A 27319-nucleotide genomic window follows, 5' to 3' on the forward strand; every position below is an offset into this window, starting at 1 on the left:
TTTAAGCTCATCACAAGGGCAGCCTGCCGTCGCCATGCCGGCACACCGCAAGGACGGACACGCCAGCGCCGTCACTGGTCTCCTGGGCCAGAAACCGGAAGAGGAAGTGACGTCAAAGGAGGAAGATGACGTGCTGGAGAGACACGTGTGGGGCAACAAGGTGGAGTACATCCTGTCGGCACTGGGCATGTCTGTGGGCATCGGAAACATCTGGCGCTTCCCCTACCTGTGTGAGAAGAACGGGGGAGGTAGGCGAGTGGCTGGCCGTGGTTCTCTGTGGTTCACTGTGTCATAGTGTGTCCTGCTGTAGTATTTCACGTGCCTGTAATCTGTGGTTTACTGTGTCATAGTGTGTCCTGCTGTAGTATTTCACGTGCCTGTAATCTGTGGTTCACTGTGTCTCATTGTTTGTCCTGCTGTAGTATTTCACGTGCCTGTAATCTCTGTGGTTCACTGTCTCATAGTGTGTCCTGCTGTAGTATTTCACGTGCCTGTAATCTCTGTGGTTCACTGTGTCTCATAGTGTGTGTCCTGCTGTAGTATTTCACGTGCCTGTAATCTCTGTGGTTCACTGTCTCATAGTGTGTCCTGCTGTAGTATTTCACGTGCCTGTAATCTCTGTGGTTCACTGTGTCTCATAGTGTGTGTCCTGCTGTAGTATTTCACGTGCCTGTAATCTCTGTGGTTCACTGTGTCATAGTGTGTGTCCTGCTGTAGTATTTCACGTGCCTGTAATCTCTGTGGTTCACTGTCATAGTGTGTGTCCTGCTGTAGTATTTCACGTGCCTGTAATCTCTGTGGTTTACTGTGTCATAGTGTGTGTCCTGCTGTAGTATTTCACGTGCCTGTAATCTCTGTGGTTCACTGTCTCATAGTGTGTATCCTGCTGTAGTATTTCACGTGCCTGTAATCTCTGTGGTTTACTGTGTCATAGTGTGTGTCCTGCTGTAGTATTTCACGTGCCTGTAATCTCTGTGGTTCACTGTGTCTCATTGTTTGTCCTGCTGTAGTATTTCACGTGCCTGTAATCTCTGTGGTTTACTGTCATAGTGTGTCCTGCTGTAGTATTTCACGTGCCTGTAATCTCTGTGGTTCACTGTCATAGTGTGTGTCCTGCTGTAGTATTTCACATGCCTGTAATCTCTGTGGTTCACTGTGTCTCATAGTGTGTGTCCTGCTGTAGTATTTCACGTGCCTGTACATCTCTGTGGGGGTGGGGGAAGGGGAGGGTACGCGCATACACATAAAGAGAGATAGGACGTTCCAAAGTAGATTTTGTTGTTGGTGGTGGTGGTTTTTTGTTGTTGTTTTTTTCATAAACGTGCCCTTTGAAACAAGCCAAGGAGGAGCAGTCCTACAATCGCTGAAAGCAGACAGAGTGTGGACAGGGGCCACTGCCTGGTTTCCTTTTCGCGATCTGTGAGGTCCTGGGTTCCCCTCCCTCCGAGTGGAAGCTGAAGGTGGTCCAATGTACCCGATCACCATGTATTGGACACACACCTGGCTATGTCTTATCACCTCTGTCTGTGTACAAATTGAGAAGAATCCACACGTCAATGATACCACAATCCATGTCAGTATTCCATGGGCTATGGAAACACACACGGGCCATTCATATAAAAAACACATAGTGAAAGGCATGAATGGGAGAAAACATGAACGCCATTGTGACAGGCATGAATGGCAGAAAACATAGACCCTATTGTACAGGTATGCACCCCCCCCCCCCCACACACACACCCCTCCATCCTCTCTGTTGCTTGGCACCGAGTTTTGCAGTATTCTCCAAATCCATTCTTTCATTCACCTGCCCGCATCCTCTCGTTCACTGAACACGTCCTTCCTGTCGATAAATCCTCTTCGTGATGCTGTCAATACTGCAGACCCCACGCCTCCTGGACAAAGAGCTCGTGGCGTTGGAATGGCGTGGCAAAGTTCTTGGCACATAGTATGCATGCATTCAAGTGAGACATGCCAGACATGCCAGACACAAATAAGCACACACACACACAAATATAAGAACAAGTACGCGTGTGTACACACACATACAGAGAGAGAGAGAGAGAGAGAATGAATGAATGAATGAATGAATGAATGAATCTTTATTTTCCAACGGTGAAGACATTAGCATTTTGGCCGACTTACACATCTGCCGTTGATCTAAAAGAGAGAGGGGTCGAACAAACGAACGAAAAAAAAAAATTCACGAGGGTAAGGGAATAAGCATAATTGCTTTTTACATCCGGCCCTCTGGGGGTAGGAAAAGCAAGATAAGAGCATGCACAACAGCGAATGCTTCACACACAAAAAAGAAGAAAACAAAATCCCCTGTGCAAATAATACATTTGTGGAGGAGACAGAGAGTCAGGACGAAGGAAGGCAGAAGAAGAAAAGAAGAAGAAGAGAAAGACAGACTGAGTGAAGAAAAGAGAGACAGGCAGGCCTGACAGAAGCAGAGACAGATAGACAAAGAGGCATAAACAGGTAGACCTGACAGAAGCAGAGACAGATAGACAAAGAGGCATAAACAGGTAGACCTGACAGAAGCAGAGACAGATAGACAAAGAGGCATAAACAGGTAGACCTGACAGAAGCAGAGACAGATAGACAAAGAGGCATAAACAGGTAGACCTGACAGAAGCAGAGATAGACAAAGAGGCATAAACAGGTAGACCTGACAGAAGCAGAGACAGATAGACAAAGAGGCATAAACAGGTAGACCTGACAGAAGCAGAGACAGATAGACAAAGAGGCATAAACGCTTTGATTGTTAATAATCGATGAAATTGTGGTTTATGTTATCATAATAGCGTGGAGCATGTTTGTAGACTTTCCATGAGATATGCACGATATGCGTTTTTAAAACTGAGACGCTTTGAACTGTGTTCACTTTTCTACAAGTTAACATGTCATTCCATAAGCACCCTCCTGAGTAAAAGAGACTGGACTTAAATAGATCAATTCTTGGAAGCGGTACAGAAATCTTGTGTACATGACGTTGAGTATAAATAACAAATCTATTTTGAAGAGAAGGGGGAGTAAAACCAGACATAATTTCAAACATAAATAGAGCCTTATTATATTTAAGTTTAGTTGTTAGTGGAAGAATAGAGCCTTAATATATTTAAGTTTAGTTGTTAGTGGAAGAATATCCAGAGCTCTGTAATCAGAAGGCATTAGTGAAGATGCCACATTGAATATGACACACAGTTTGGGTCTCGCAACTATCCTCTGATCGCGTACAGTGATCAGTATACGTCAGAAGAAAAAAAATATTTCCAACAGTTAATCAAATCCAATTCTGACAGCAAATCTATTTGGAAAGCCATAAACCAGCTAAGTAATAAACATATAACCACACAAAATGCATCACTTTCAGACATATCTATTGATAACCTCAACACACACTTCTGCAATGTAATTAAATCAGACAAATCAAACTTAAACCCCTAGAAGCTCTGACTCAATTTTGCAAAAATAGAAATATTTCATCTACTTTAGATATCCCTTTAATATGTGTCCATCTACTTTAGATATCCTTTTAATATGTGTCTGTGAAGTCTATAATGCTCTCATCCATTTAAAACAAAAGGGTACCAGAGGTCTCGACGGCACAGACGGGAAAATATTAACATTTTCAGCCCCTGGTATTGCAGAATGCCTTACATACGTATATAATTCATGTATTACAAAAAACCAAATTCCCAAATCGCTTAAAATTGCTAAAGTCATTCCTGTTTTCAAGAATGGCGATCGTTGTGAACCTTCAGACTATCGACCAATCTCTGTTTTGTCACTTCTATCTAAACCTTTGGAATACCACATTAATAAACACATTCTGCATCACTTTCATTATTTTTAAACTGTTTCATCCAAACCAGCCTTGATTTAGAGCGTATCACTCATGTCACACCACATTAACAAATTTAGCAGATCAGTGGCTCACCAACATAAATAATAATGAAATTACTGGAGCTCTTTTTGTTGATTTTGCTAAGACTTTTGATGTTATTGATCATTCTCTGCTTTTTCGTAAATTAAAGATATATGGTTTATCTCTCCACACTTTCGATCTCATTTCACCCTTTCTCTCTGACAGAAAACAACTTGTATCAGCTAAAGCACCTAGAGCACATTTCTGGATAGTGTGCTATATAAGTATCCATTATTATTATTATTATTAACAGATCCGAATCTGCATTATTGTCAATTACCGTGTGAATTGTTTGCTGATGATACCACTGTGCATGTCAGTATTTCTATATTAAGTAATGTATATTCGTCTCTTCAGGAAAGTATCAATTGACTGAATGGTCCGAACTTAATCACATGTGTCTCCATCCAAAAAAAAAAAAAAAAAAAAAAAGACTTGATAATCACAACAAGACAGGGGACGCTGATGTTTCTGTCATAACTGACAGGTCCATGGTGCTGGGCGGTGTGGGCGCTAATCCAGGGAGAGCACTGATGAAAGTCACCGGAGTTTGACTGAGGCATTCTGATAGTTTTTCAACGTTTTTGTCTGTGTGAAACTTAGAAATGAATTCACTGAGTACCTCACATCCACCTGTGTCCCATAGTGGGCAGTCTGAGCCTTTGCATAACAACGTACCTGCGGTCCTTGATGTAAAATAAAGGCTTATAGTCAAAGACTTCAGGCACTGATAAACAACACCAAAAACTGTCTTGGCAAGAGCGGACGGAGGTTTGGGGAAAAGCGGACTGCTCGGTGAGGACAAAGAGCGCTAACCTGAAGTATACGATGTTCACCTCGCCATGAACAGAACTAATTTGTGTTCCTTCTCGCCGCTTTGTTAGAATGTCTTTATAGCGCTGAATGGACTAAAAAATTGTCATTGTCAACATCAAAAAAGAATATATATATATATATATATATATATATATATATATATACTTCTTGTACAAAGAAACAAACAATTTGTTGATATACTGACAATCTGGTGTGTGTGTGTGTGTGTGGCCACAGGAGCGTTCCTGATCCCCTTCATCCTGTCAGTGCTGCTGGTGGGCATCCCGCTCTACTTCCTGGAGGCCGTGCTGGGTCAGTTCACCGCCAGGAGTCCGCTGCACGTCTGGGGATTCTGCCCCATCCTGAAAGGTGGGTCTGGGGATTCTGCCCCGTCCTGAAAGGTGGGTCTGAGGATTCTGCCCCGTCCTGAAAGGTGGGTCTGGGGATTCTGCCCCGTCCTGAAAGGTGGGTCTGGGGATTCTGCCCCGTCCTGAAAGGTGGGTCTGGGGATTCTGAAAGGTGGGTCTGGTGATTCTACCCCGTCCTGAAAGGTGGGTCTGGGGATTCTGAAAGGTGGGTGTGGGGATTCTGCCCCGTCCTGAAAGGTGGGTCTGGGGATTCTGAAAGGTGGGTGTGGGGATTCTGCCCCGTCCTGAAAGGTGGGTCTGGGGATTCTGTAAGTTTGGGTCTGGGGATTCTGAAAGGTGGGTGTGGGGATTCTGAAAGGTGGGTGTGGGGATTCTGCCCCATCCTGAAAGGTGGGTCTGGGGATTCTGCCCCGTCCTGAAAGGTGGGTCTGGGGATTCTGTAAGTTTGGGTCTGGGGATTCTGAAAGGTGGGTCTGGTGATTCTACCCCGTCCTGAAAGGTGGGTCTGGGGATTCTGTAAGTTTGGGTCTGGGGATTCTACCCCGTCCTGAAAGGTGGGTCTGGGGATTCTGCCCCGTCCTGAAAGGTGGGTCTGAGGATTCTGCCCCGTCCTGAAAGGTGGGTCTGGGGATTCTGCCCCATCCTGAAAGGTGGGTCTGAGGATTCTGCCCCGTCCTGAAAGGTGGGTCTGGGGATTCTGCCCCGTCCTGAAAGGTGGGTCTGGGGATTCTGCCCCGTCCACACAGGTTTCCACGACTGCTGGCTGCGGGTTAGGTGTGGGCTGGGGTGGTGTGTGTGTGTGTGTGTGTGTGTGTGTGTGTGTGTGTGTGTGTGTGTGTGTGTGTGTGTGTGTGTGTGTGTGTGTGTGTGTGTGTGTGTGTGTGTGTGTGTGATGGTGCGTGATGTGTGTGATGGTGTATTTGATGTGTGATGGTGTGTGTGTGTGTGATGTATGTGATGTGTGTGGTGGTGTGTAATGGTGTTGTGATGGTGTGTGATGGTGTTTGTGATGGTGTGTGATGGTTTTTTGGTGTGTAATGGTGTGTGTGATGGTGTGTGATGGTGTGTGATGGTGTGTGATGGTGTTTGTGATGGTGTGTGATGGTGTTTGTGATGGTGTGTGATAGTGTTTGTGATGGTGTGTGATAGTGTTTGTGATGGTGTGTGATGGTTTTTTGGTGTGTAATGGTGTGTGTGATGGTGTGTAATGGTGTGTGATGGTGTTTGTGATGGTGTGTGATGGTTTTTTGGTGTGTAATGGTGTGTGTGATGGTGTGTAATGGTGTGTGATAGTGTTTGTGATGGTGTGTGATGGTTTTTTGGTGTGTAATGGTGTGTGTGATGGTGTGTAATGGTGTGTGATGGTGTTTGTGATGGTGTGTGATGGTTTTTTGGTGTGTAATGGTGTGTGTGATGGTGTGTGATGGTGTGTGATGGTGTGTGATGGTTTTTTGGTGTGTGATGGAGTATGATGGTGTTCGATGTGTGTGATAGTCTGTGGTGTGTGTGATTTGTGTGATGGTGTGTGATGGTTTTTTGGTGTGTAATGGTGTGTGGGATGGTGTGTGATGGAGTATGATGGTGTTCGATGTGTGTGATAGTCTGTGGTGTGTGTGATGGTGTGTGATATGTGTGATTTGTGCGATGGTGTGTGATGGTGTGTTTGATGGTGTGTGATGATGTGTTTGATGGTGTGTGATGGTGTGTGTGATGGTGTTTGATGGTGTGTGATGGTGTTTGATGGTGTGTGATGATGTGTGTGATGGTGTTAGATGGTGTGTGATGGTGTGTGTGATGGTGTATGATAGTGTGTGATGGTGTGTGATGGTGTGTGATGGTGTGTGATGGTGTGTGATGATGTGTGTGATGGTGTTAGATGGTGTGTGATGGTGTGTGTGATGGTGTATGATAGTGTGTGATGGTGTATGATAGTGTGTGATGGTGTGTGATGGTGTGTGTGGTGGTGTTTGATGGTGTGTGTGATGTGTGATGATGTGTGTGATGCTGTGTGTAATGGTGTGTGATGATGTGTGTGATGGTGTTTGATGGTGTGTGATGGTGTATGTAATGGTGTGTGATGTGTGTGATGGTGTGTAATGTGTGTAATGTGTGTGATGCTGTTTGTGATGGTCTGTGATGGAGTGTTACGTGTGATGTGTGATGTATGTGATGTCTGATGTGTGTCATGGTGTGTGTGATGGTGTGTGATTTATGTGATGTGCGATGTGTGTGATGTGTGATGTATGTGATGTGTGATTTATGTGATGTGTGTGACATGTGTGATGTGTGTGATATGTGATGTGAAGTGATGTGTGATGTGTGTGATGTGTGATATTTGATGTGTGATGTGTGTGATGCGTGACGTGTGATGTGTGATGTGATGTGTGATGTGATGTGTGTGATATGTGTGATGTGTGGTGTGATGTCTGTGATGTGATGTGTGTGATGTGATATGTGATGTGATGTGTGATTTGTGTGGTGTGATGTGTGTGATGTGAGTGATGTGATGTGTGCTGTGTGTGATGTGATGTGTGATGTGTGTGATGTGATGTGTGATGTGATGTGTGTGATGTGTGTGATGTGATGTGTGATGTGATGTGTGATGTGATGTGATGTGATGTGTGATGTGTGATGTGACAGGACTTGGTGTAGCCATGAGCATCGTGTCCTTCCTGTACTTCTGGTACAGCAACCTGGTGATGTCCTGCACGCTGTACTACCTGGTGTCGTCATTCCGCGCCGTGCTGCCCTGGGCACGCTGTGACGGCTGGTGGAACACGCCCCTCTGTGCCCTCTCCGCCACACCCACCCCACACCCACACCCACACAACCACACCCACCCCGCCAATGGCACAGCCTTTGGAAATGTGTCTGACCCCTCTGTGGGTCTGGGGAAGCTTTCCACAGGTAGGGCTGCGGGTGTGTGGGGGGGGGAGCTTTCCACAGGTAGGGCTGCGGGTGTGGGGGGGGGGAAGCTTTCCACAGGTAGGGCTGCGGGTGTGGGGGGGGGGAAGCTTTCCACAGGTAGGGCTGCGGGTGGGTGGGGGGGGGAAGCTTTCCACAGGTAGGGCTGCGGGTGTGGGGGGGGGAAGCTTTCCACAGGTAGGGCTGCGGGTGTGTGGGGGGGGGAAGCTTTCCACAGGTAGGGCTGCGGGTGTGGCGGGGGGGGAGCTTTCCACAGGTAGGGCTGCGGGGGTGGGGGGGGGAAGCTTTCCACAGGTAGGGCTGCGGGGGTGGGGGGGGGGCCAGGGGGGGGTGTTGATGAGGGGGGGGGGGGGGTAGATGACGGGGCGGGGGGAGGGGAAAGTCTCTGTGCTATACTGTCCCTAAGTAACAGTGATGTACTGTCCATCAGTGTGTCACTGTGATGTACTATTCCTCAGTCACTTTGATGTAGACATTGTGATGTGTGATGTGATATGTGATGTGATGTGATGTGTGATGTGACAGGACTTGGAACCTCAAAGGGTACAAAGAGACAATAGATGGACTTACCACAAGTAAATTAGCACATGATTGGGTAATAAAACACTTCAGTAAATATGATATTATCTTTTTACAAGAAACCCATCTAGATAAGGACACTGCAAGTAACATCTTCATTCCAAATTTTGCACCTGGATTCATTATGTACGTCAAAAACGTAAAAAAGCAGTAAGTTCATCAGGGGAGATATCAATTTACATTAAAGAAGATTTAAGAAAGAACATCAAAATACTGCCAAGCAGTAACAGCGACATTGTGTGGATAAAGATACCAAGCACCAATGGCAACGACGACACTTTTGTGGGATGTGTCTACATCCCTCCAGAAACATCCTCTTTTGGAAAAGATAATACCACGGACATCTGGGATAAGTTAGAAGAAAACGTCGAAGAAATCAACGAAATGGGAAACATCATACTTTGTGGAGATTTCAATGCACGAACAGCTGGGATACCAGATTTCGTTCAAATGGAACATGAAAACAACAGATGTAACTTACCTTATAATGATCATTGTGATTTGATATATAACAGAAATTCAATGGATGGCTATGTACAAAAAGCTGGTCGAAGACTGGCGTCCATATGCATTGACAATAATTTGTGTATCCTCAATGGAAGAACACTGGGTGATTTAGATGGACACTTTACATGCTATAGTCCAAATGGCTGTAGTGTTGTTGATTATTTTATTTGTTCTACCACCATGAAAAAAGACATCTTACATATGAAAGCTCATCCCCTTAAATCTTTTTCAGATCACTGTCCGATGGAATTAAGTTTTTTCGTAACTGGATTTTCGACAAAATCAGAAAGGAATTCAGTATCAGTTAAAACGTCACGAAAAGAAACATTTAAAGCTGAAGACGTCACGGGCCCGATATTGCGGGGGCCCGCTATTGCGCGAACGAAGAAGCGGAAAAGTTGCCAAGGTGATGCAAGGAGGAAGGTGGCAGGATGAGTTAGACGTTCGCCTGCCAATTAAAAATCCCGTGGGTCCGAGTTCGGTGGGAAGCAAAAGGGCAGTTTGATTTAGGGCGGCAGCGGGGTTTGAACTTGCATAACTTGCACACGTCTCACTGTAAGCTCTCTGGGCCTACCAGCCGTTCCGTGGGGGGGAGGGGGGCGAGGGGGGGTATGATTTCTTGGAAAATTTACTTTGTTGTACTTGCACTTTCTCTTGGAAAATCTACTTTATGTTGTACTTGCACTTTTTCATTCAACATGGTAGCACGTTTGATCGAGGGCAGACGCAAAAGAGGTAAGTCCTTGTTGTCGATGAGTATAAATATCATAAAAAGAGAAACACAGCACATGCGTTTAACTGGAGGTGCTGGCGGTATCCGGCCTGCACAGCCTCCATCCGCACAAACCAGTTCAACCTTCAATGCTGAAGACTAAATCCAGTATGAATAAAAAGTATTGCATTTATTGCAATGGACAACGTTTTCATTTCAAAATGATTGCAGTGTACTGCGCTTTGTAATAAACAGTTATGTCAAGGTTATTATTGGTGGAATCGCTTTAGTGACGCGTTAAAGCATCCATTATGTTGACATTTTTCATGTTGATTTTAGTTCTTAATATACTTCTATGTGTGTACCTGATCATATAAAGTGTGAGTATAAAGAATGTGATACATTTGCCCAAGATGTGATTAGAAATCAAGAAGCACAATGGGTTTTCTTTTTCTTTGTTTGTTGAAGTATAGAGAGCGTAATGCTAAAGGCTGCATAACAAAATAAATATCAAGGATAAAACCGACATTTTTCGTATTTGCTGCACAAAAGATTATTTTTTGTTTTAATAACAAGCTCTTTGTCTTGGTTGCTTTATTAAATAAGGTAAATTTAAGGTTTTAATCTTAGTTTACGAATTAAGCTGTTTTTTTTAAAATTTAATATGATTTTTATTTTATTTTCATAATAAGACAGAGAACAGGTGTTCTTGGTTTCATTTTGTCCAGGTTTTCAGAAAATGCGAAAAATGACTGGCATTTCCTCATGTATTAATTTTGTTCTTCCAAGTTACTTTCGTTATTTTTTTTATTGATAAGTTGAGAAGACGAAAGATGATTTCAGGATGCCGTGTTATGTTCTGAATTTATTTTCAAGATTCGAATGAATGCAATATCAACATTTTCTTAGTCAGTTTATTTGTTGGTATCATATTATGACCACCTGAGATTTGTTTATAAGGTAGTGTTTTTGAGCTCGATGCTTTGAATGTTGGGATTGCAAAAGTGATTTTGTGGAATAAAAAAACTGTGACACCTCTTTATTTCCCTTTATTGTTTAAAAATATGCATTGTCTTTGCCATGAAGATTAGCAGCCTAAAGTATAAAACGACAGTGTCGCCTAAGGTATAATATACGTTGCAGCCTTACTGCATCGTACGTAGGCTGCAACGTTTACTACACCTTAGGCGGCCCTATACCTTAGGCTGCATCGCATATTATTGTCAGTACAGTATTCCCCAGGCTGCGTCTACACTGTCGCGCAATAGCGGGCCCGCGCAATAGCGGGCCCCCGCAATATCGGGCCCGCGCAATAGCGGGCCCCCGCAATATCGGGCCCGCGCAATAGCGGGCCGCGCAATAGCGGGCCGACCCCGACGTCACACACCGATACTTATGGGATGCCTTCTCAGACGAGAAATATTTAAGAGCTTTCAACATGCCATGGATAAAAACCCAACTTGTTCAAATAGAACAAAGATTAGATACGTATATTGAAAATGATACCGGTATTTCTAAACTAGCAATAAACAATACTATTAATGATTTTACACAAATGATGAAATTTGCGGCTAATGTAAGTCTTAGGAAGAAAACAAACGTTCGTAAGCGCAAAAGAAAAAACATTAAAAAATGGTTTGATTGTGAATGTTATGAACACAGGAAAGATCTTAGATCAATACTGAATGCCATAAATAGGCATCCATATAATAAATCCCTATGCAAAAAATATTTTTCCAAACGTAAGATCTATAACAGACTGTTAAGACGAAAGAAAAGAATGTACACAAATGATCTTGCGAATAAAATCAGCGACGTCCTTTATAAAGATCCAAACACTGCTTGGAAAACATTAAAAAGTTTACAAACTGCAGGCGAGAATGCCACACGCAAATATCAGTTGAATACATCCATATGGATTTCACATCTGAGAGTCTGGTTTCAAATATCAACTTAACAATATCAACAGAGAAATCAAGAAAGCGTGCAAGCATCAAAAAAATAATACATCACCAGGATTGGACGGCATTACAAACGAAATGGTCAAAACAAGTCTTCCAATAACTATCAATATCATTCAAAAAATGTTTAACATTATTTTCACTCAAGGTATATATCCAGAATGTTGGAAAAATGGTTTAAACATTCCATTGTATAAAAATGGGAACCCGGGAGATCCAAATAATTATCGGGGAATAACATTAACCAATACCTTGGGAAAAGTATTCTGCACAATATTAAATAATCGAATAACTGAGTACCTAGAACAAGGTGAACGCCTAACAAAGGAACAAATTGGATTTCGGAAACACTACAGAACAACTGATCAAATCTTCATTCTCAAAAAGATCATTAATGAAGTAATAAAAGTAAAAAAATGGTAGATTATACGGTTGTTTTGTACATTTTGAAAAAGCCTTTGATAATGTTTGGCACGATGCCCTGTTCCTAAAGTTGAAAAGAATGGGCATAACTGGAGAATGCTTTGATATAATTAAAGACATGTATGATAATTCCAAAATTCAAATAAATTCATATGGAGGTCTCAGCACAGAAATAACTGTACAGAAGGGTGTACAACAGGGCAATACACTAAACCCAACTTTATTTAATATTTTCATAGATGATATTGTAAAAACTATGGAAAGTAACGATTCTCCAAAATTCAATGCTGTTTCACCCAGCAATGTACCATGTTTACTTTATGCTGATGATCTGGTTATTCTGTCTTTAACAAGAAAAGGATTACAACAAAAATTACATAATTTGAACACATATTGCCATAGTTGGGGATTAAAAATTAATAGAGAAAAAATGAAAGCGGTAATCTTTACAAGATCTGACCCAAAAGTACCAATATATTTCTACTGTGGGGAAGATATAATACAAACAGCAGAAGAAAATAAATATTTAGGAATTATATTCCACAAAAGTGGAAGTCTGATAAGAGCACAGGAACACCTAACTAAACAAGCAAACAAAGCATTGCATACTTTACGAAGAACATTCAAAACTATCAACATCAATCCAGGTACCATATCTAAACTATATGATACTTTGATAACGCCAATATCGATTTATGGGGCGGAGGTATGGTTACCTTACCAAGTCAAACCGGATGATTCTTTCGATTTAGCACATCTTTTTGACGACTGCTTATCGAATAAGTTTCCACATGAAAAATTACACATTAAATTCTGTAAGCAATTACTTGGAGTACACAAAAAAGCTATGGTGCTTCCTGTGTTAGGTGAACTGGGCAGATTCCCAATAAGTTTAAAGATAATGTGCCAAATTATTATATATTGGATTCACATTATTCAATTACCAGAAACTTCCCTCATCAACAAAATATATAAGTCCATGTACCAACAAGAAAATACAACTTCCCCATGGTTGATTTTTGTTAAAAAGATACTCGAAATTATAGGCCTTGATCACATTTGGAAAAATCAATTCACATTCAGCGTACATAGACTGAAATACGTCGTGTATAAAAAATTAGAAAATGAATATATCAAATACTGGAAAGATAAAAGAGAAAAAACATTAAAGCTAAAATTTTACAATACGATTGTAGCAGAGTACAAAACTGAAGCCTATCTTTTAAATATACCAGATACAAAACACAGACAAGCTTTAACGAAACTCAGAATAAGCGCGCATGACCTAAAGATTGAGAAAGGTAGATACTTAAATATTCCACAAGAAGACAGATTGTGCAACAAGTGTAACATCCTGGAAGACGAAATCCATCTTCTTGATCATTGTATTAAATATAAAACCTTACGGCAACAATTTTTAAAGGATATTCAAAATTCGAATAACACAGGACATATTCCCAGTCAGGTGATGCTAACAGATGATGAATATATACAAACAAGATTGGGAAAATTTGTTTATGAATGCTGCTGCAATTTACCGCGTTAACTGATTGATTAATTGTGTGTTTTTCATTCGTTCATTCATTTACCATTGCACTTGTGTCTTATAAACCTTACGGTTTCATGACAATAAAATCTATTCTATTCTTTTCTATTCTATTCTGTCCATCAGTGTCTCACTGTGATGTAGGCACTGTCCATCAGTGTGTCACTGTGATGTAGGCACTGTCCATCAGTGTGTCACTGTGATGTAGGCACTGTCCATGAGTGCGTCACCATGATGAAGACACTGTCCATCAGTGTGATGTACTGTCCATCAAGGTGTCACTGTGATGTACTGTCCCTCAACGTGTCACTGTGATGTACTGTCCATCAGTGTGTCACTGATGAAGACACTGTCCATCTATCTGTCACTGTGATGAAGACACTGTCCATCAGCGTGTCACTGTGATGTTCTGTCCATCAGTGTTCACTATCATGAAGACACTGTCATCAGTGTGTCACTGTGATGAAGACACTATCCCTCAGGTGTCACTGTGATGAACACACTGTCCCTCAGTGTGTCAGTGCGATGTTCTGTCCATCAGTGTTCACTATCATGAAAACACTGTCCATCAGTGTGTCACAATGATGTTCTGTCCATCAGAGTGTCATTATCATAAAGACAGTGTCCCTCGGTGTGTCACTGTGATGTATTGTCCATTGTGTGAGTGTGATGTACTCTCCGTCAGTGTGTCAATGTGATGAAGACACTTTGCATCAGTATGTCACAGTGATAAAGACACTGTCCATTAGTGTTTCACTGTGATGAAGACACTGTCCATCAGTGTGTCACGGTGATGTATTGTCCATCAGTGTGTCACTTGTGTACTGTCCATCAGTGTGTCACTGTGATGAAGACACTGTGCATTAATGTATCACAGTGATAAAGTGTGTCACTGTGATGTACTGTCCATCAGTGTGTCACTGTGATGTACTGTCCATCAGTGTGTCACTGTGATGAAGACACTGTCCCTCAGTGTATTATTGTGATGTACTGGTCAACAGTGTGTCACTGTGATGTACTGTCCCTCAGTGTGTCACTGTGATGTAGGCACTGTCCATCAGTGTGTCACTGTGATGTAGACACTGTCCATCAGTGTGTAACTTATGAAGACACTGTCCATCAGTGTGTCACTGTTATGAAGACACTGTCCCTCAGCGTGTCACTGTGATGTACTGTTCAACAGTGTGTCACTGTGATGTAGGCACTGTCCCTCAGCGTGTCACTGTGATGTACTGTCCCTCAGTGTGTCACTGTGATGTAGACACTGTCCATCAGTGTGTAACTGTTATGAAGACACTGTCCATCAGTGTGTCACTGTGATGAAGACACTGTCCATCAGTGTGTCACTGTGATGAAGACACTGTCCATCAGTGTGTCACTGTGATGAAGACACTGTCCATCAGTGTGTCACTGTGATGTAGACACTGTCCCTCAGTGTGTCACTGTGATGAAGACACTGTCCATCAGTGTGTCACTGTGATGAAGACACTGTCCATCAGTGTGTCACTGTGATGAAGACACTGTCCATCAGTGTGTCACTGTGATGAAGACACTGTCTCTCAGTGTGTCACTGTGATGTAGACACTGTCCCTCAGTGTGTCACTGTGATGAAGACACTGTCCATCAGTGTGTCACTGTGATGAAGACACTGTCCCTCAGTGTGTCACTGTGATGAAGACACTGTCCCTCAGTGTCTCTCTGCACTGTGCATTCTTTCAGCACTGTTGAACGGGACAGCCGGGGAGGGTAATTCATCCTCTGTGATCAACGTCACCAGGACTGTGTCGGCGGCTGAGGAATTCTGGCAGTGAGTTGTCTGTCTGTCTGTCTGTCTGTCTCTCTCTCTCCCTCTCCCTCTCTGTCTCTCAGCATGTCTGTCTGACTGTCTGTCTGTCTCTGCCTCTGCCTGTCTGTCTGTCTCTGTCTCTCTCTCTGTCTTTCTGTCTGTCTGTCTCTGTCTGTCTGTCTCTCTCTCTCTCTCTCTCTCTCTCTCTCTCTCTGTCTATGGTGTAATGTCACCAGACAATCGGGCAGCTGCAAAGGGGCAACAGCAGTTTTCGGAATGCGGAATGAACATCAAAGAAATACACTGTTAATGATTCGGAAATACGGCTAAATTCGGGAGACTTACAACCTATTATTGGTATGACTGTGATTTTTTTTTTTTCGTACTATGTTTAAGCCAAATTTAGTATCGGCAGACAAAGTATTTCCAGAGAAAATGGCAATGTTAAAGTTTACCACGGACACACACACACACACACACACACACACACACAACCGAACACCAGGTAGTGATAAGAAACTCTAGGGAGAGTTGAACAGTACAAGGTCTTTAGAGAAGAAGCCCCCCTCAGTCAAGTGTTTCGACCCTGAACTCCTTACACTCTAAGGGGGCCGGGCCGCACCCAGGCCATGACTCCTGGATGCCCTTGTATTGCCGCCTTTTCTGTTTTTCTGTTTACCTGATCCTCAGCAGGTTCGAACCCGCGCCTCCAGCGGGTCGCCACTTTAAGACTGAGTCACCTTTTCTGGCAGACGTTTTAACCACTGAGCTATCGTACGCCTAGTTTGAGTAGGGAAAATTTAATCCTTAAGAAGTTTACTTTCATTCCTCCTCGACCAGATCCAGTTGGAGCTCTTTTCTGCTGCTTCTGCCATTGCCTTGAGAGCCCATGTCCTCTCTCTGCCAGAAATCCACAGCTGTTTCATGAGGCTGTGGGCAGATGCGCCCACAAATCCTCTTGCACCAATCTCTGTGGCAAGGACTTTGGCTTGGAAGCCAGATTCCCTCAGGTTGCTGGCTAGGCCAGCATACTTCTCGGTCTTGTAGATGTGGGCTTCCTCCATTCTGCTTTCGTATGGCACAGTGAGTTCAATCAGAATCGCTTGTTTCGTGGCCTTGGAGTGGAGTACTACGTCAGGTCTCATGCCGCTCTTGCTGGTGATATCCGGGTGTTTCTTCCCCTCTGGTAGGTCAACTGTGCATTCCCAGTCTTCGGCACCATCAAGCAGCCCACGTTTCCATGCTTTGGAAACTTTGGATGCTGTTCCTGGCCAGACTTTATTGCCTTCTGCCGAGCAGAACTCTACTGGAACTTCTGGTGGTGTGGGTGCTCCTTGGATAGTGCTCACCACGTGAGCAATTTCTTTAAGCACTTGGTTGTGCCTCCATGTGTACCGTCCTTGGCTCAACACTGCTTTGCATGACCTGAGGACATGTTCCACTGTTTGTTTGCCATAGCAGAGTGGGCATGCAAGGTCATCTGCTTTCCCCCATTTCACCAAGTTTGTATTCGAGGGAAGGAGGTCGTACACAGATCTTAGGATGAAGCTGATCCTCAGAGGGGCCATGTTCCACATGTCGCTCCAGCTGAGGCTCCTTTGGAGTGCATTTTCCCATGTTGTCCACTGCCCCTGCTGGCCATGCTGGACTGCCTTCTGGACTCTTTTGTCATCCTTTTCCTTCTTGATCTCCTGTGTGATCATGTCTCTTTTTGCTTTCCCCTTTGCCTTGGACCACCATTCCATCTTTGTGGATCCCAGGCCTTGTCTGTTGGTTTGGGTGTGTCCTATTATTTCCTTCGTCTTAAAGCTTTCTTTAGCTGCACTGCCTCCCTGACTTTCCATTTTCTGCCAGTCTTCAGCTTGGGTTGGCTGGATCTCACAATACTGTCACCTGAGTCTTCGAGCATGCTGAGAAGTCTTGCCTTCCGTACCTTGTATTCTTCGACAAAGGACTTCAGAGGTAGCCTCAGCTTTGCTTGGCGACAGTAGAGTGCCACGTCAGTGAGACCAGGTGGGACACCGAGCCATTTGCGTGTGTATTTGTTGATCTTTGTCTCAATCGACTCGACTGTGCTACAGCTGATATCATATATCAGGAGAGGACACAGGAGCTTTGGTATCAGCATGGACTGTAGGCACCACACTTTGTATTTGCCTTTTTTTTTCTCAAGGCCTGACTAAGCGCGTTGGGTTGTGCTGCTGGTCAGGCATCTGCTTGGCAAATGTGGTGTAGCGTATATGGATTTGTCCGAACGCAGTGACGCCTCCTTGAGCTACTGAAACTGAAACTGAAACTGTATTTGCCAGGAAGTCCACACTGGTCAGTGATATGCAAGTCTTCTTCTGCTGTCTGCTTGGTTTCCTTCCCTCCTTTTGTGTCTTTCAGGGATTCATACGATCTTCCAAGGCTCTTGACTGGTTCATCTGACACTGTTGGAATGGCTTGGTTGGCTACAGTGAATGTGACAGTTTCAGCTACCTTTCCTTTACGCAGTGAGAGGCTCCGTGATTTCTTTGGTTTGAAGTTCATCTTGGCTGAGGCAAGTAGCTCGTTCAGCCGCTTCAGTATTTCACAGGTGCCACCCTCTTTTGTTGAAAGGACTGTTGTGTCATCCATGAAGACTTTCAAAGGAGGTATCTAGTATCCGTTACCGAGGTCGGCTCGATCCGTTCCCTTCATTAAGGCCTTCAAGATCACTTCCATTGCCAGCACGGACAGGATTGGAGAAAGTGCACAGCCCATGGCTATGCCCACTTCCAGATTGATCCAATCTGTCGTGTATTCCTTGGTGGTGAACCGCATTGAAAAGCCATGGAAGTACTTCTTCGGCATTTCCCTGATGTTCGTTGGGGCATGGTTCATCTCGGGAGCCAGCTGAATCATCTCAAGGTTCTTTTTCTCTGCCTTTGCTCTTTGGATTGCATCCCAAATCATTGTGGCATGTTGTACACAGCCAGGAACTCCTGGGATGCCACCTTTCTGGATTGCCACATCCAGGTACTTATTTTCTGTGAGGTATTTTGTCAGTCTTGCAGCCATGACAGAGGAGAAGATTTTCCCTTCGACATTCAGGAGCGATATTGGTCTGAACTGGCTGATGGTACTTGAATTCTGCTCTTTCGGGATATACACGCCATCAGCTATCATCCACTGGTCGCTGATCTTCAGGTTCCTCCTCTATCAGGTCAACCTGTCTCTCTATTTCTGTCAGGTCAACCTGTCTCTCTCTGTCTGTCACGTCAACCTGTCTGTCACGTCAACCTGTCTGTCAGGTCTACCTGTCTCTCTCTCTCTGTCACGTCAACCTGTCTATCAGGTCATCCTGTCTCTGTCAGGTCAACTTTTTTTTTCTTTTTTTTTTTTTTGTACCCGGACTTTCTTGGGTCGACCACCGTTTTATTTTGTATATAAATCACACAATGCCAAATAAATCGATAGCGTTTATGGAATAAATACGACTTTTCACTCACTGATTTTGGGCTTGTTACAATAATATTGAAGGAAAATGTACAAGTCATACAATTAAGTGTACAAAACTTATCTATGTTTTTCTTTGTTTTGGGGGGTTTTTTTGTTGTTGTTTTTTCACCTTCATTCATACACAATTCTAAGTCTGTCTGTTTCTTCATTTATGGACAATCACGTTGCAAAACTTTAGTGTTGGAAGATTGTTTGGTTTGTCTGGGGGGTGGGGAGGGGTTGAGGGGGCGGGGGGGGGGGTGTTCATGCTCTGGTGTGCTTTCTGTGTGCATATTTGTCTCTTTCTCACTTCTCATTTGATCATTTGACGTTATTTGTAGATGGAAGTGTTTTTTTTCCATGTGAATTCGTCTTGTTTCAAATTCTCGTTCAAAAATAACCTGTAAGGGAAAGACTGATTTGGTCTTTTTATAGATACTGACACACATTTTACCCACTAATATTATATTATTGATATACGCATAATTTCCTTTTAGATATGGTGAATTTTCAATCCCAAACAGGATATCTGATGCTGACAGTTTCAAGTGGACACTTGTTTCTGTTAGTAGTTTTTGTTCAATATACTTCCAGAAGTTGTGTGTTACTGGGCAATCAAAAAAAAAGTGTTCAATATAATCTACCAAATCTTTACAATAGGGACATTTATTGTTTTCTGCTACTTTCATTTTGTTTAGAAGGATATTGGTGGGGTAGATGTTGTGCAAAATTTTCCAGTGCAGAACTCTTAATCTAGTTCTTTTGTTATCTCTCTCGCTATAGACCAGGTTGACCCGAGTAAGTGGATAGCAAATTTTCTGAGCCAGAAGTAGTATGCGTTGGGAACAGTTTTCTCTTTGTTTATGAGTGTATTTTTTTTAATCTATTTTAAATTTGTGTTGTACAGGCTTACATCACATTTCTGTGTTTCATCCTCCTTTTCCCCTCTTTCTATCCATTGAAGCCATGCCTTTGGTATCGAATTTATCAATGCGTTATATTCAAAAACAATGCCTGCTTTGTTTTTACGCACTATATCCTGTATCTCTCTTAAAGACAACACTCTATTTTCCCTGAAATTAATTATGTCCTTTACTTGTTCAAGACCTTTCTCATTCCAAGATCTGAAGAATAATAATTTGTTTTTATACTTTATCAAGGCGTTGTTAAACAGCAATTGGGAGTGAAAGTTGGTACTTTTGATGTCTGAAAGTGATTTTAACGGCCTGCTGTCAAGATACGAACTAACTACATCTTTCCAAAAATCGTTATCTATCATGTTCAAACCTATTAGATCTTTTGATCTACAATTTAAGAGAAACACATTTTCTTTAACAAGTTTATCCATGTGCCATTTAGGGATCACACTCCAGCTTTCCTTGGCTGTCGCCCCAAACAGTTTTCCTGCCCATTGTAGGTGAAAACATTTTTGGAGCTGGATCATGTTTATCATGTTCAGACCACCTTCTTCTACACTCGCTTCCATTACTTTTCTTTTTACTTTCTCGAAAGCTCTCTTGTTACTGTGTTTTTTCTGCCACAGAAACTTGTACAGAATTGAGTTTATTTTATTCAGAACCTCAGCTGGAAGGCCAATCGACTGCATAACGTAAATGAACTGACTGACAAGAAATGATTTTATCACGACTACTTTCCCTTGAATACTTAAGTCACGTTTACTCCACTCTTTAATGAGTTTGTTCACTCGATCAATCCTGCTTGTCCAGTTATCTTCAATGTCTTTGGCCATTCGGTTACTTTCGAAATGGATTCCTAATATCTTTATTCTATCTACTGTTGAGAATGGAAGATTTACCTCTCTTTTCTGTCTACCTAGTCTTAGTGCCTTTGTTTTATGTTCATTCAATTTCAGTCCAGAGAATCTTTCAAAAGAAGTAAAAATGTTAAACGATCTATTCATGTCCTCTATATCTCTAAGAAACAAGGTTGTGTCATCTGCCAGTTGTTTTACTTTTAAATGCACATCCTCATTTCTCTCGGATCGAGGGGTTACAATTCCCACTATGGGACTGTTTCTTATTTTAATAGCTAATAATTCAACAGCTAACACGAATGCCAAAGGTGAAAATGGGCATCCTTGTCTAATACCACACAGCACGTCGAAAGGTTCAGATATCCAACCACCATGATTAACAGAACTTGTACAACCTTTAAATAAGACAGTAACCCATTTTTGAAAGACTGGTCCAAAACCAAAGACGGAAAAAGCATGTACCAAGAAACTTTTTGATATGGAGTCGAATGCTTTAGAGTAATCTACTGCTAATAAGTATCCCGCTTTCTTTGTTTTATTCAGATAATTAATAACGTCATCAATCGATCTGATAATTGTAGATATGTTTCTGCCCTTAATGTAGCCTGCTTGATCTTCATTAACTAAAGTGTGAACAACGGACGACAGCCTTTCTGCTAGTGTTTTTGCAAGTAGTTTGTAATCTGTATTGAGTAGGGTTATAGGTCTCCAATTATTTAGCTTATCTCTTTCTAGGTCTTTTCCTTTGTGTATCAATGTTATAATTCCTTGCTTCTGAGATGTCAGGTCAACCTGTCTCTCTATTTCTATCAGGTCAACCTGTCTGTCAGGTCAACCTGTCTCTGTCAGGTCAACCTGTCTCTCTATTTCTATCAGGTCAACCTGTCTCTGTCAGGTCAACCTGTCTCTGTCAGGTCAACCTGTCTCTGTCAGGTCAACCTGTCTCTCTATTTCTATCAGGTCAACCTGTCTCTGTCAGGTCAACCTGTCTCTGTCAGGTCAACCTGTCTCTGTCAGGTCAACCTGTCTCTCTATTTCTGTCAGGTCAACCTGTCTCTGTCAGGTCAACCTGTCTCTGTCAGGTCAGGTCAACCTGTCTCTGTCAGGTCAACCTGTCTCTGTCAGGTCAACCTGTCTGTCAGGTCAACCTGTCTATTTCTGTCAGGTCAACCTGTCTCTGTCACGTCAACCTGTCTCTGTCACGTCAACCTGTCTCTCAGGTCAACCTGTCTATTTCTATCAGGTCAACCTGTCTCTGTCAGGTCAACCTGTCTCTCTCTCTCTCTCTGTCACGTCAACCTGTCTGTCAGGTCAACCTGCCTCTCTATTTCTATCAGGTCAACCTGTCTCTGTCAGGTCAACCTGCCTCTCTATTTCTGTCAGATCTACCTGTCTTTGTTTCTGTTAGGACAAACTCTCTCTCTTTCTATCAGGTCAACCTGTCTCTCTATTTCTGTCAGGTCAACCTGTCTCTGTCAGGTCAACCTGTCTCTCTTTTTCTGTCAGGTCAACCTGTCTCTCTCTCTTTCTGTCAGGTCTACCTGTCTTTGTTTCTGTCAGGACAAACTCTCTCTCTCTCTTTCTGTCAGGTCTACCTGTCTTTGTTTCTGTCAGGACAAACTCTCTCTCTCTCTTTCTGTCAGGTCTACCTGTCTTTGTTTCTGTCAGGACAAACTCTCTCTCTCTCTTTCTATCAGGTCTACCTGTCTCTCTCTTTCTGTCAGGTCAACTTGTCTCTCTGTTTCTGTCAGGTCAACTTGTCTCTCTATTTCTGTCAGGTCAAACTCTCTCTCTCTCTTTCTATCAGGTCTACCTGTCTCTCTCTTTCTGTCAGGTCAACTTGTCTCTCTGTTTCTGTCAGGTCTAACTGTCTCTCTGTTTCTATCAGGTCTAACTGTCTCTCTATTTCTGTCAGGTCTAACTGTCTCTCTGTTTCTATCAGGTCTAACTGTCTCTCTATTTCTGTCAGGTCTAACTGTCTCTCTATTTCTGTCACAACCTGTCTCTCTGTCTCTCTCAGGTCTACCTGTCTCTCTATTTCTGTAACGTTTATTTGTCTCCCTATTTCTGTCAGATCTACCTGTCTACCTGTCTCTTTATTTCTGTCAGATCTACCTGTCTACCTGTCTCTCTATTTCTGTCAGATCTACCTGTCTACCTGTCTCTTTATTTCTGTCAGATCTACCTGTCTACCTGTCTCCCTATTTCTGTCAGATCTACCTGTCTACCTGTCTCTCTATTTCTGTCAGATCTACCTGTCTCTCTATTTCTGTCAGATCTACCTGTCTACCTGTCTCCCTATTTCTGTCAGATCTACCTGTCTACCTGTCTCTTTATTTCTGTCAGATCTACCTGTCTACCTGTCTCTTTATTTCTGTCAGATCTACCTGTCTACCTGTCTCCCTATTTCTGTCAGATCTACCTGTCTACCTGTCTCCCTATTTCTGTCAGATCTACCTGTCTACCTGTCTCTTTATTTCTGTCAGATCTACCTGTCTACCTGTCTCTTTATTTCTGTCAGATCTACCTGTCTACCTGTCTCCCTATTTCTGTCAGATCTACCTGTCTACCTGTCTCCCTATTTCTGTCAGATCTACCTGTCTACCTGTCTCTTTATTTCTGTCAGATCTACCTGTCTACCTGTCTCCCTATTTCTGTCAGATCTACCTGTCTACCTGTCTCTCTATTTCTGTCATGTTTGTCTTTTTCTTCTTCCCTTCATTCTTTCTCTCTCCTCCATAAATGTATTATTAGTACATGCCTTTGCACTATTTATATATACTATTGATGTATTGCATTATGTGAAGCACATGCTTACTTGTTGTTGTTGTTGGTAGGACGGGTGGGGGCTTTTTTTAAGAATTTGCTTTTGTGCATGTCTTTTTCTGTGTTTCTGGCCTTTTTTCTCCCAGTCGACCGGATGTCAAAAAGCAGTGGTGTTTATTCCCTTACCCTCGTGAAATATAATTTCGTTCGTTAAAAAAAGTGTAGTCGGTGTTGTCTGAACACTGTTTTGCCAAGGTATCATAGAACTTAACTCACGCTGTACGGGCCTCGTGCCGCTGTCACTTCACACTACGACGCTTTGCTTTTCTTTGTCTGAACGACATCACTTCCACTGTCAACAAGGGGTTACTGTGGTTTTGTCCATGTGCACAAGTGCTACTTATATTTAACTTCTTTTCCCCTGTTGTCAATGCGTCAATGCCTGTGTTTGTGTATGATTGTGAGCATGTTAGGGGGGAGGGGCTTACCCTCTGTGTGTGTGCATGCGTGTGTGTGTGTGTGTGTGTGTGTGTGTGTGTGTGCATGCGTGTGAGTGTGTGTGTGCATGCGTGTGAGTGTGTGTGCGTGTGTGTGTGTGTGTGTGTGTGTGAGGTCAGGGACATAGCCCTTGCTACTGGTACCATGTAACCCAGTACTACCTGCCGCATGTGAGGTCGCCCAACGACGGACCAGGCGGAGGAGGAAACCTTTCCCAATGGCTGTGAATGCGGAAGAGGATGACCAAAGGGCAGGGGGAGCTCTTATCCTTGGCTGGAAGTCCTCCTTGGAGACGGAGCTCCGAAGAAAAAACCTGCACCTGCCGAGGCCGTCCTACACGTGGCAGTATCTGCACCTGTGGGACTGTGAGCGTCGGTAGGCGAGAGAGTGGGGAAGGGACTGCACAACTCCCCCTCACTAAAAAGTCACCTGTGTTGGTCAGGCAACCAGGCTAATGTCGGATCGACGAGCTAGCCCTTCCAACACCCAGTTTCCCTTTTTAGGGACAGCACTGCTCTCCCCACATGGGGAATGGGAGATAAAAGGATCCCTAAACAAAGCCTGCCTCACTTAGTAGGAAACCGCACCTACTTGGACATCCAACAATAGCGGTCGAAAACAACAGAAGAAAAGAACCAGGAGTCATGCCCTGACTCTGTGTGCCTGGAATGTTCGCACCCTCTTAGAGACAACAGACCAGAAGGACGCACAGCGCTCATTGCTAGAATGCTTGATCGCTACCAGGTGCACATAGCAGCCCTGAGCGAAACCAGGTTTGCGGGTGAAACCCAGCTGGAGGAAGTTGGAGAGGGCTACACCTTCTACTGCATTGGGAAACCAGATGGCACCCCAAGAATCTCAGGCCTGGGCTTTGCCATACGAACCAAACTTGCACGACAGCTTGACAGCCTTCCACGTGGGATAAACGACAGGCTGATGACCCTGCGTCTGAAGCTGTCCGACCACAGTCATCACCTGCTATGCCCCGACGATGACCAACCCTGATGACATCAAAAAAGCTTTCTACAAGGAGCTCAGCCGCACCATTTCAGCGGTAGACAGAAAGGACAGGCTGATCATCCTTGGGAATTTCAATGCCCGCGTTGGCGTGGACTTCTCCTCGTGGCCAAAAGTCCTTGGACAGCACGGCACTGGCAAGTGCAACTCCAGCGGACTGCCTTCACTCTCACTCTGCGCGCAGCATGGACTGACCATCACCAACACCCTCTTCCAACAAGCGGACAAGTACAAGAACACATGGATACACCCCCGCTCCAAGCAATGGCACATGCTGGACTATGTGATTGTCCAGTAGAGGGACAGAGGTGATGTTTCCATTACACGCTGCATGAGAGGAGCAGTCTGTTGGTCGGACCATCGCCTGGTATGCAGCAAGATGAACATCAGACTTGCACACAAGCTCCAACCAGCCAGGCAGAAACCCCCTAGGAAGCTGAACATGCACCGCCTCCCTATTACCAAGGACGTGCTGCAGCAGCAAATCCGAGCAGCTCTCCAAGAAATTCCTGCATCGACTGATGTAGAAGATGAATGGAGCACCTTTAGAGATGCTGTGTACTCAGCAGCAGCTGACACGCTCGGCTTTGTACAGAGGAACCACAAAGACTGGTTTGACGAGAATGACTCTGGAATCTCCAAGCTCCTGAACACACTGCATATACGGCACAGGATCACATTTCCGATAAAGACTGCCAGAGGAAGAATAACCAGTTCTTGCAAACCAAGCGACTCGCACAGAAGCGACTGCGTGAGATAAAGAACACCTGGTGGGAGAGAAAGTCCGAAGAGCTTCAGTCCGCTGCTGATGCTCACGACATGAAGACCTTCCATGATGGTCTCAGAGCTGTGTATGGGCCGAGAGTCACAGGATCAACCCCTGTCCGAGCCTTGGACCAGACCACCCTGCTGACAGATAAGAAAGACATCCTTGCCCGCTGGGCAGAGCACTTCAACACCCACCTCAACAGAGACGTATCTGACGAGGCAATTGCAGCCCTCCCACAGCTACCAGTCAATGACTCGCTAGCTGCCCCTCCCACCAGGGTCAGGAAAAGCACAAGGAGCGGATGGAATCCACGCTGACATCTACAATGATGGAGGCGAGGTGCTGACAGACAAGCTGACCGCCCTGTTCCAGTCTATCTGGGAGAGAGGGGAGGTCCCCAAGGATTTCAAGGATGTTTCAGTTGTCCACACTTACAAACGGAAGGGAGACAAAACATTCTGCGATAACCACCATAGAATCTCCGCAAATCTTTGCCCGCATCATACTGAACAGTCTGGTTGACCATGTCTCCAACACAGTCATCTCTGAAGCACAGTGCGGCTTCCGCTCAGGCAGGGGAACATGTGACATGGTGTTTGCCGTATGCCAGATGCAAGAGAAGTGCCGTGAGCAGAACAAGGAGCTCCACATGGTCTTTGTAGACCTGACTAAGGCTTTTGACACGGTGAACCGCCATGGTCTGTGGAAGATCCTCCTAAAGTTCGGCTGCCCAGAGAGCCTAATCCAGCTGATTGCGTCTTTCCACGATGGCATGCAGGCGAGAGTACAGGAAAATACTGACATGTCGGATCCGTTGCCTGTGGTAAATGGAGTAAAGCAGGGCTGTGTCCTGGCACCCACACTGTTCTCCATTCTCTTCTCTACCATGCTGATTGACGCCTTCCAAGACTGTGACCGGGGCATCCACATTCAGTTTCGCACAGATGGCAAACTTTTCAACTGGCGGCGACTCCATGCTAGGTCCAGGGTGTTTGAGGCACTGTTGAGAGAGTTCCTCTTCGCTGATGACTGCGCGCTTGCTGCACACACCCATTAGCATATGCAGTTCATTATGGACGGGTTCTCAACCTCCTGCCGGCGCTTTGGACTCACCATCAGCCTCAGCAAGACCGAGTCCATGTACCAACCAGCTAGCTCACAGAACGCCAGTGCCTCCCCCCCACCTGCAATCAAGATCGATGACACAGAGATCAAGTCAGTCAACAAGTCTTGCTACCTGGGCAGCACCCTATGCAGCAACGGAGCCCTTGATGCAGAAGTGACGCTGCGCATCGCCAAGGCCAGCTCCGACAGACTCAACAACAGGCTGTGGAACAACAAAGGCATCAGGCTCAGCACCAAGATGAAAACCTACAGAGCTGTTGTGTTGACCACCTTGTACTGCTGTGAAACATGGACGACGTATCGCCGTCACATTCAACAACTTGAGCAGTTTCACCAGAGATGCCTACGAAA

At 44.1% G+C, this 27319-nt stretch overlaps 1 protein-coding gene across 2 annotated transcripts in view; it reads left to right on the plus strand.

Annotated features, from left to right (window-relative positions):
- Positions 1 to 27319, plus strand: part of LOC143276806 (sodium- and chloride-dependent glycine transporter 2-like) — a 69694-nt gene that overhangs the window by 12883 nt on the left and 29492 nt on the right. The window contains exons 3-6 of one of the 2 annotated variants that reach the window (XM_076581458.1): positions 7 to 248; positions 4988 to 5119; positions 7759 to 8025; positions 15491 to 15578. In XM_076581458.1, coding sequence (XP_076437573.1) covers positions 35 to 248; positions 4988 to 5119; positions 7759 to 8025; positions 15491 to 15578 — 701 coding nt within the window. In that variant the 5' untranslated portion in view covers positions 7 to 34. Of the gene's footprint in view, positions 1 to 6; positions 249 to 4987; positions 5120 to 5810; positions 5833 to 7758; positions 8026 to 15490; positions 15579 to 27319 lie in introns of those variants that run through there. The other variant, XM_076581466.1, reaches the window with a different exon arrangement.

This window comes from Babylonia areolata, chromosome 2, assembly GCF_041734735.1.
Source record: "Babylonia areolata isolate BAREFJ2019XMU chromosome 2, ASM4173473v1, whole genome shotgun sequence".
Lineage (NCBI taxonomy): Eukaryota > Metazoa > Mollusca > Gastropoda > Neogastropoda > Buccinidae > Babylonia > Babylonia areolata.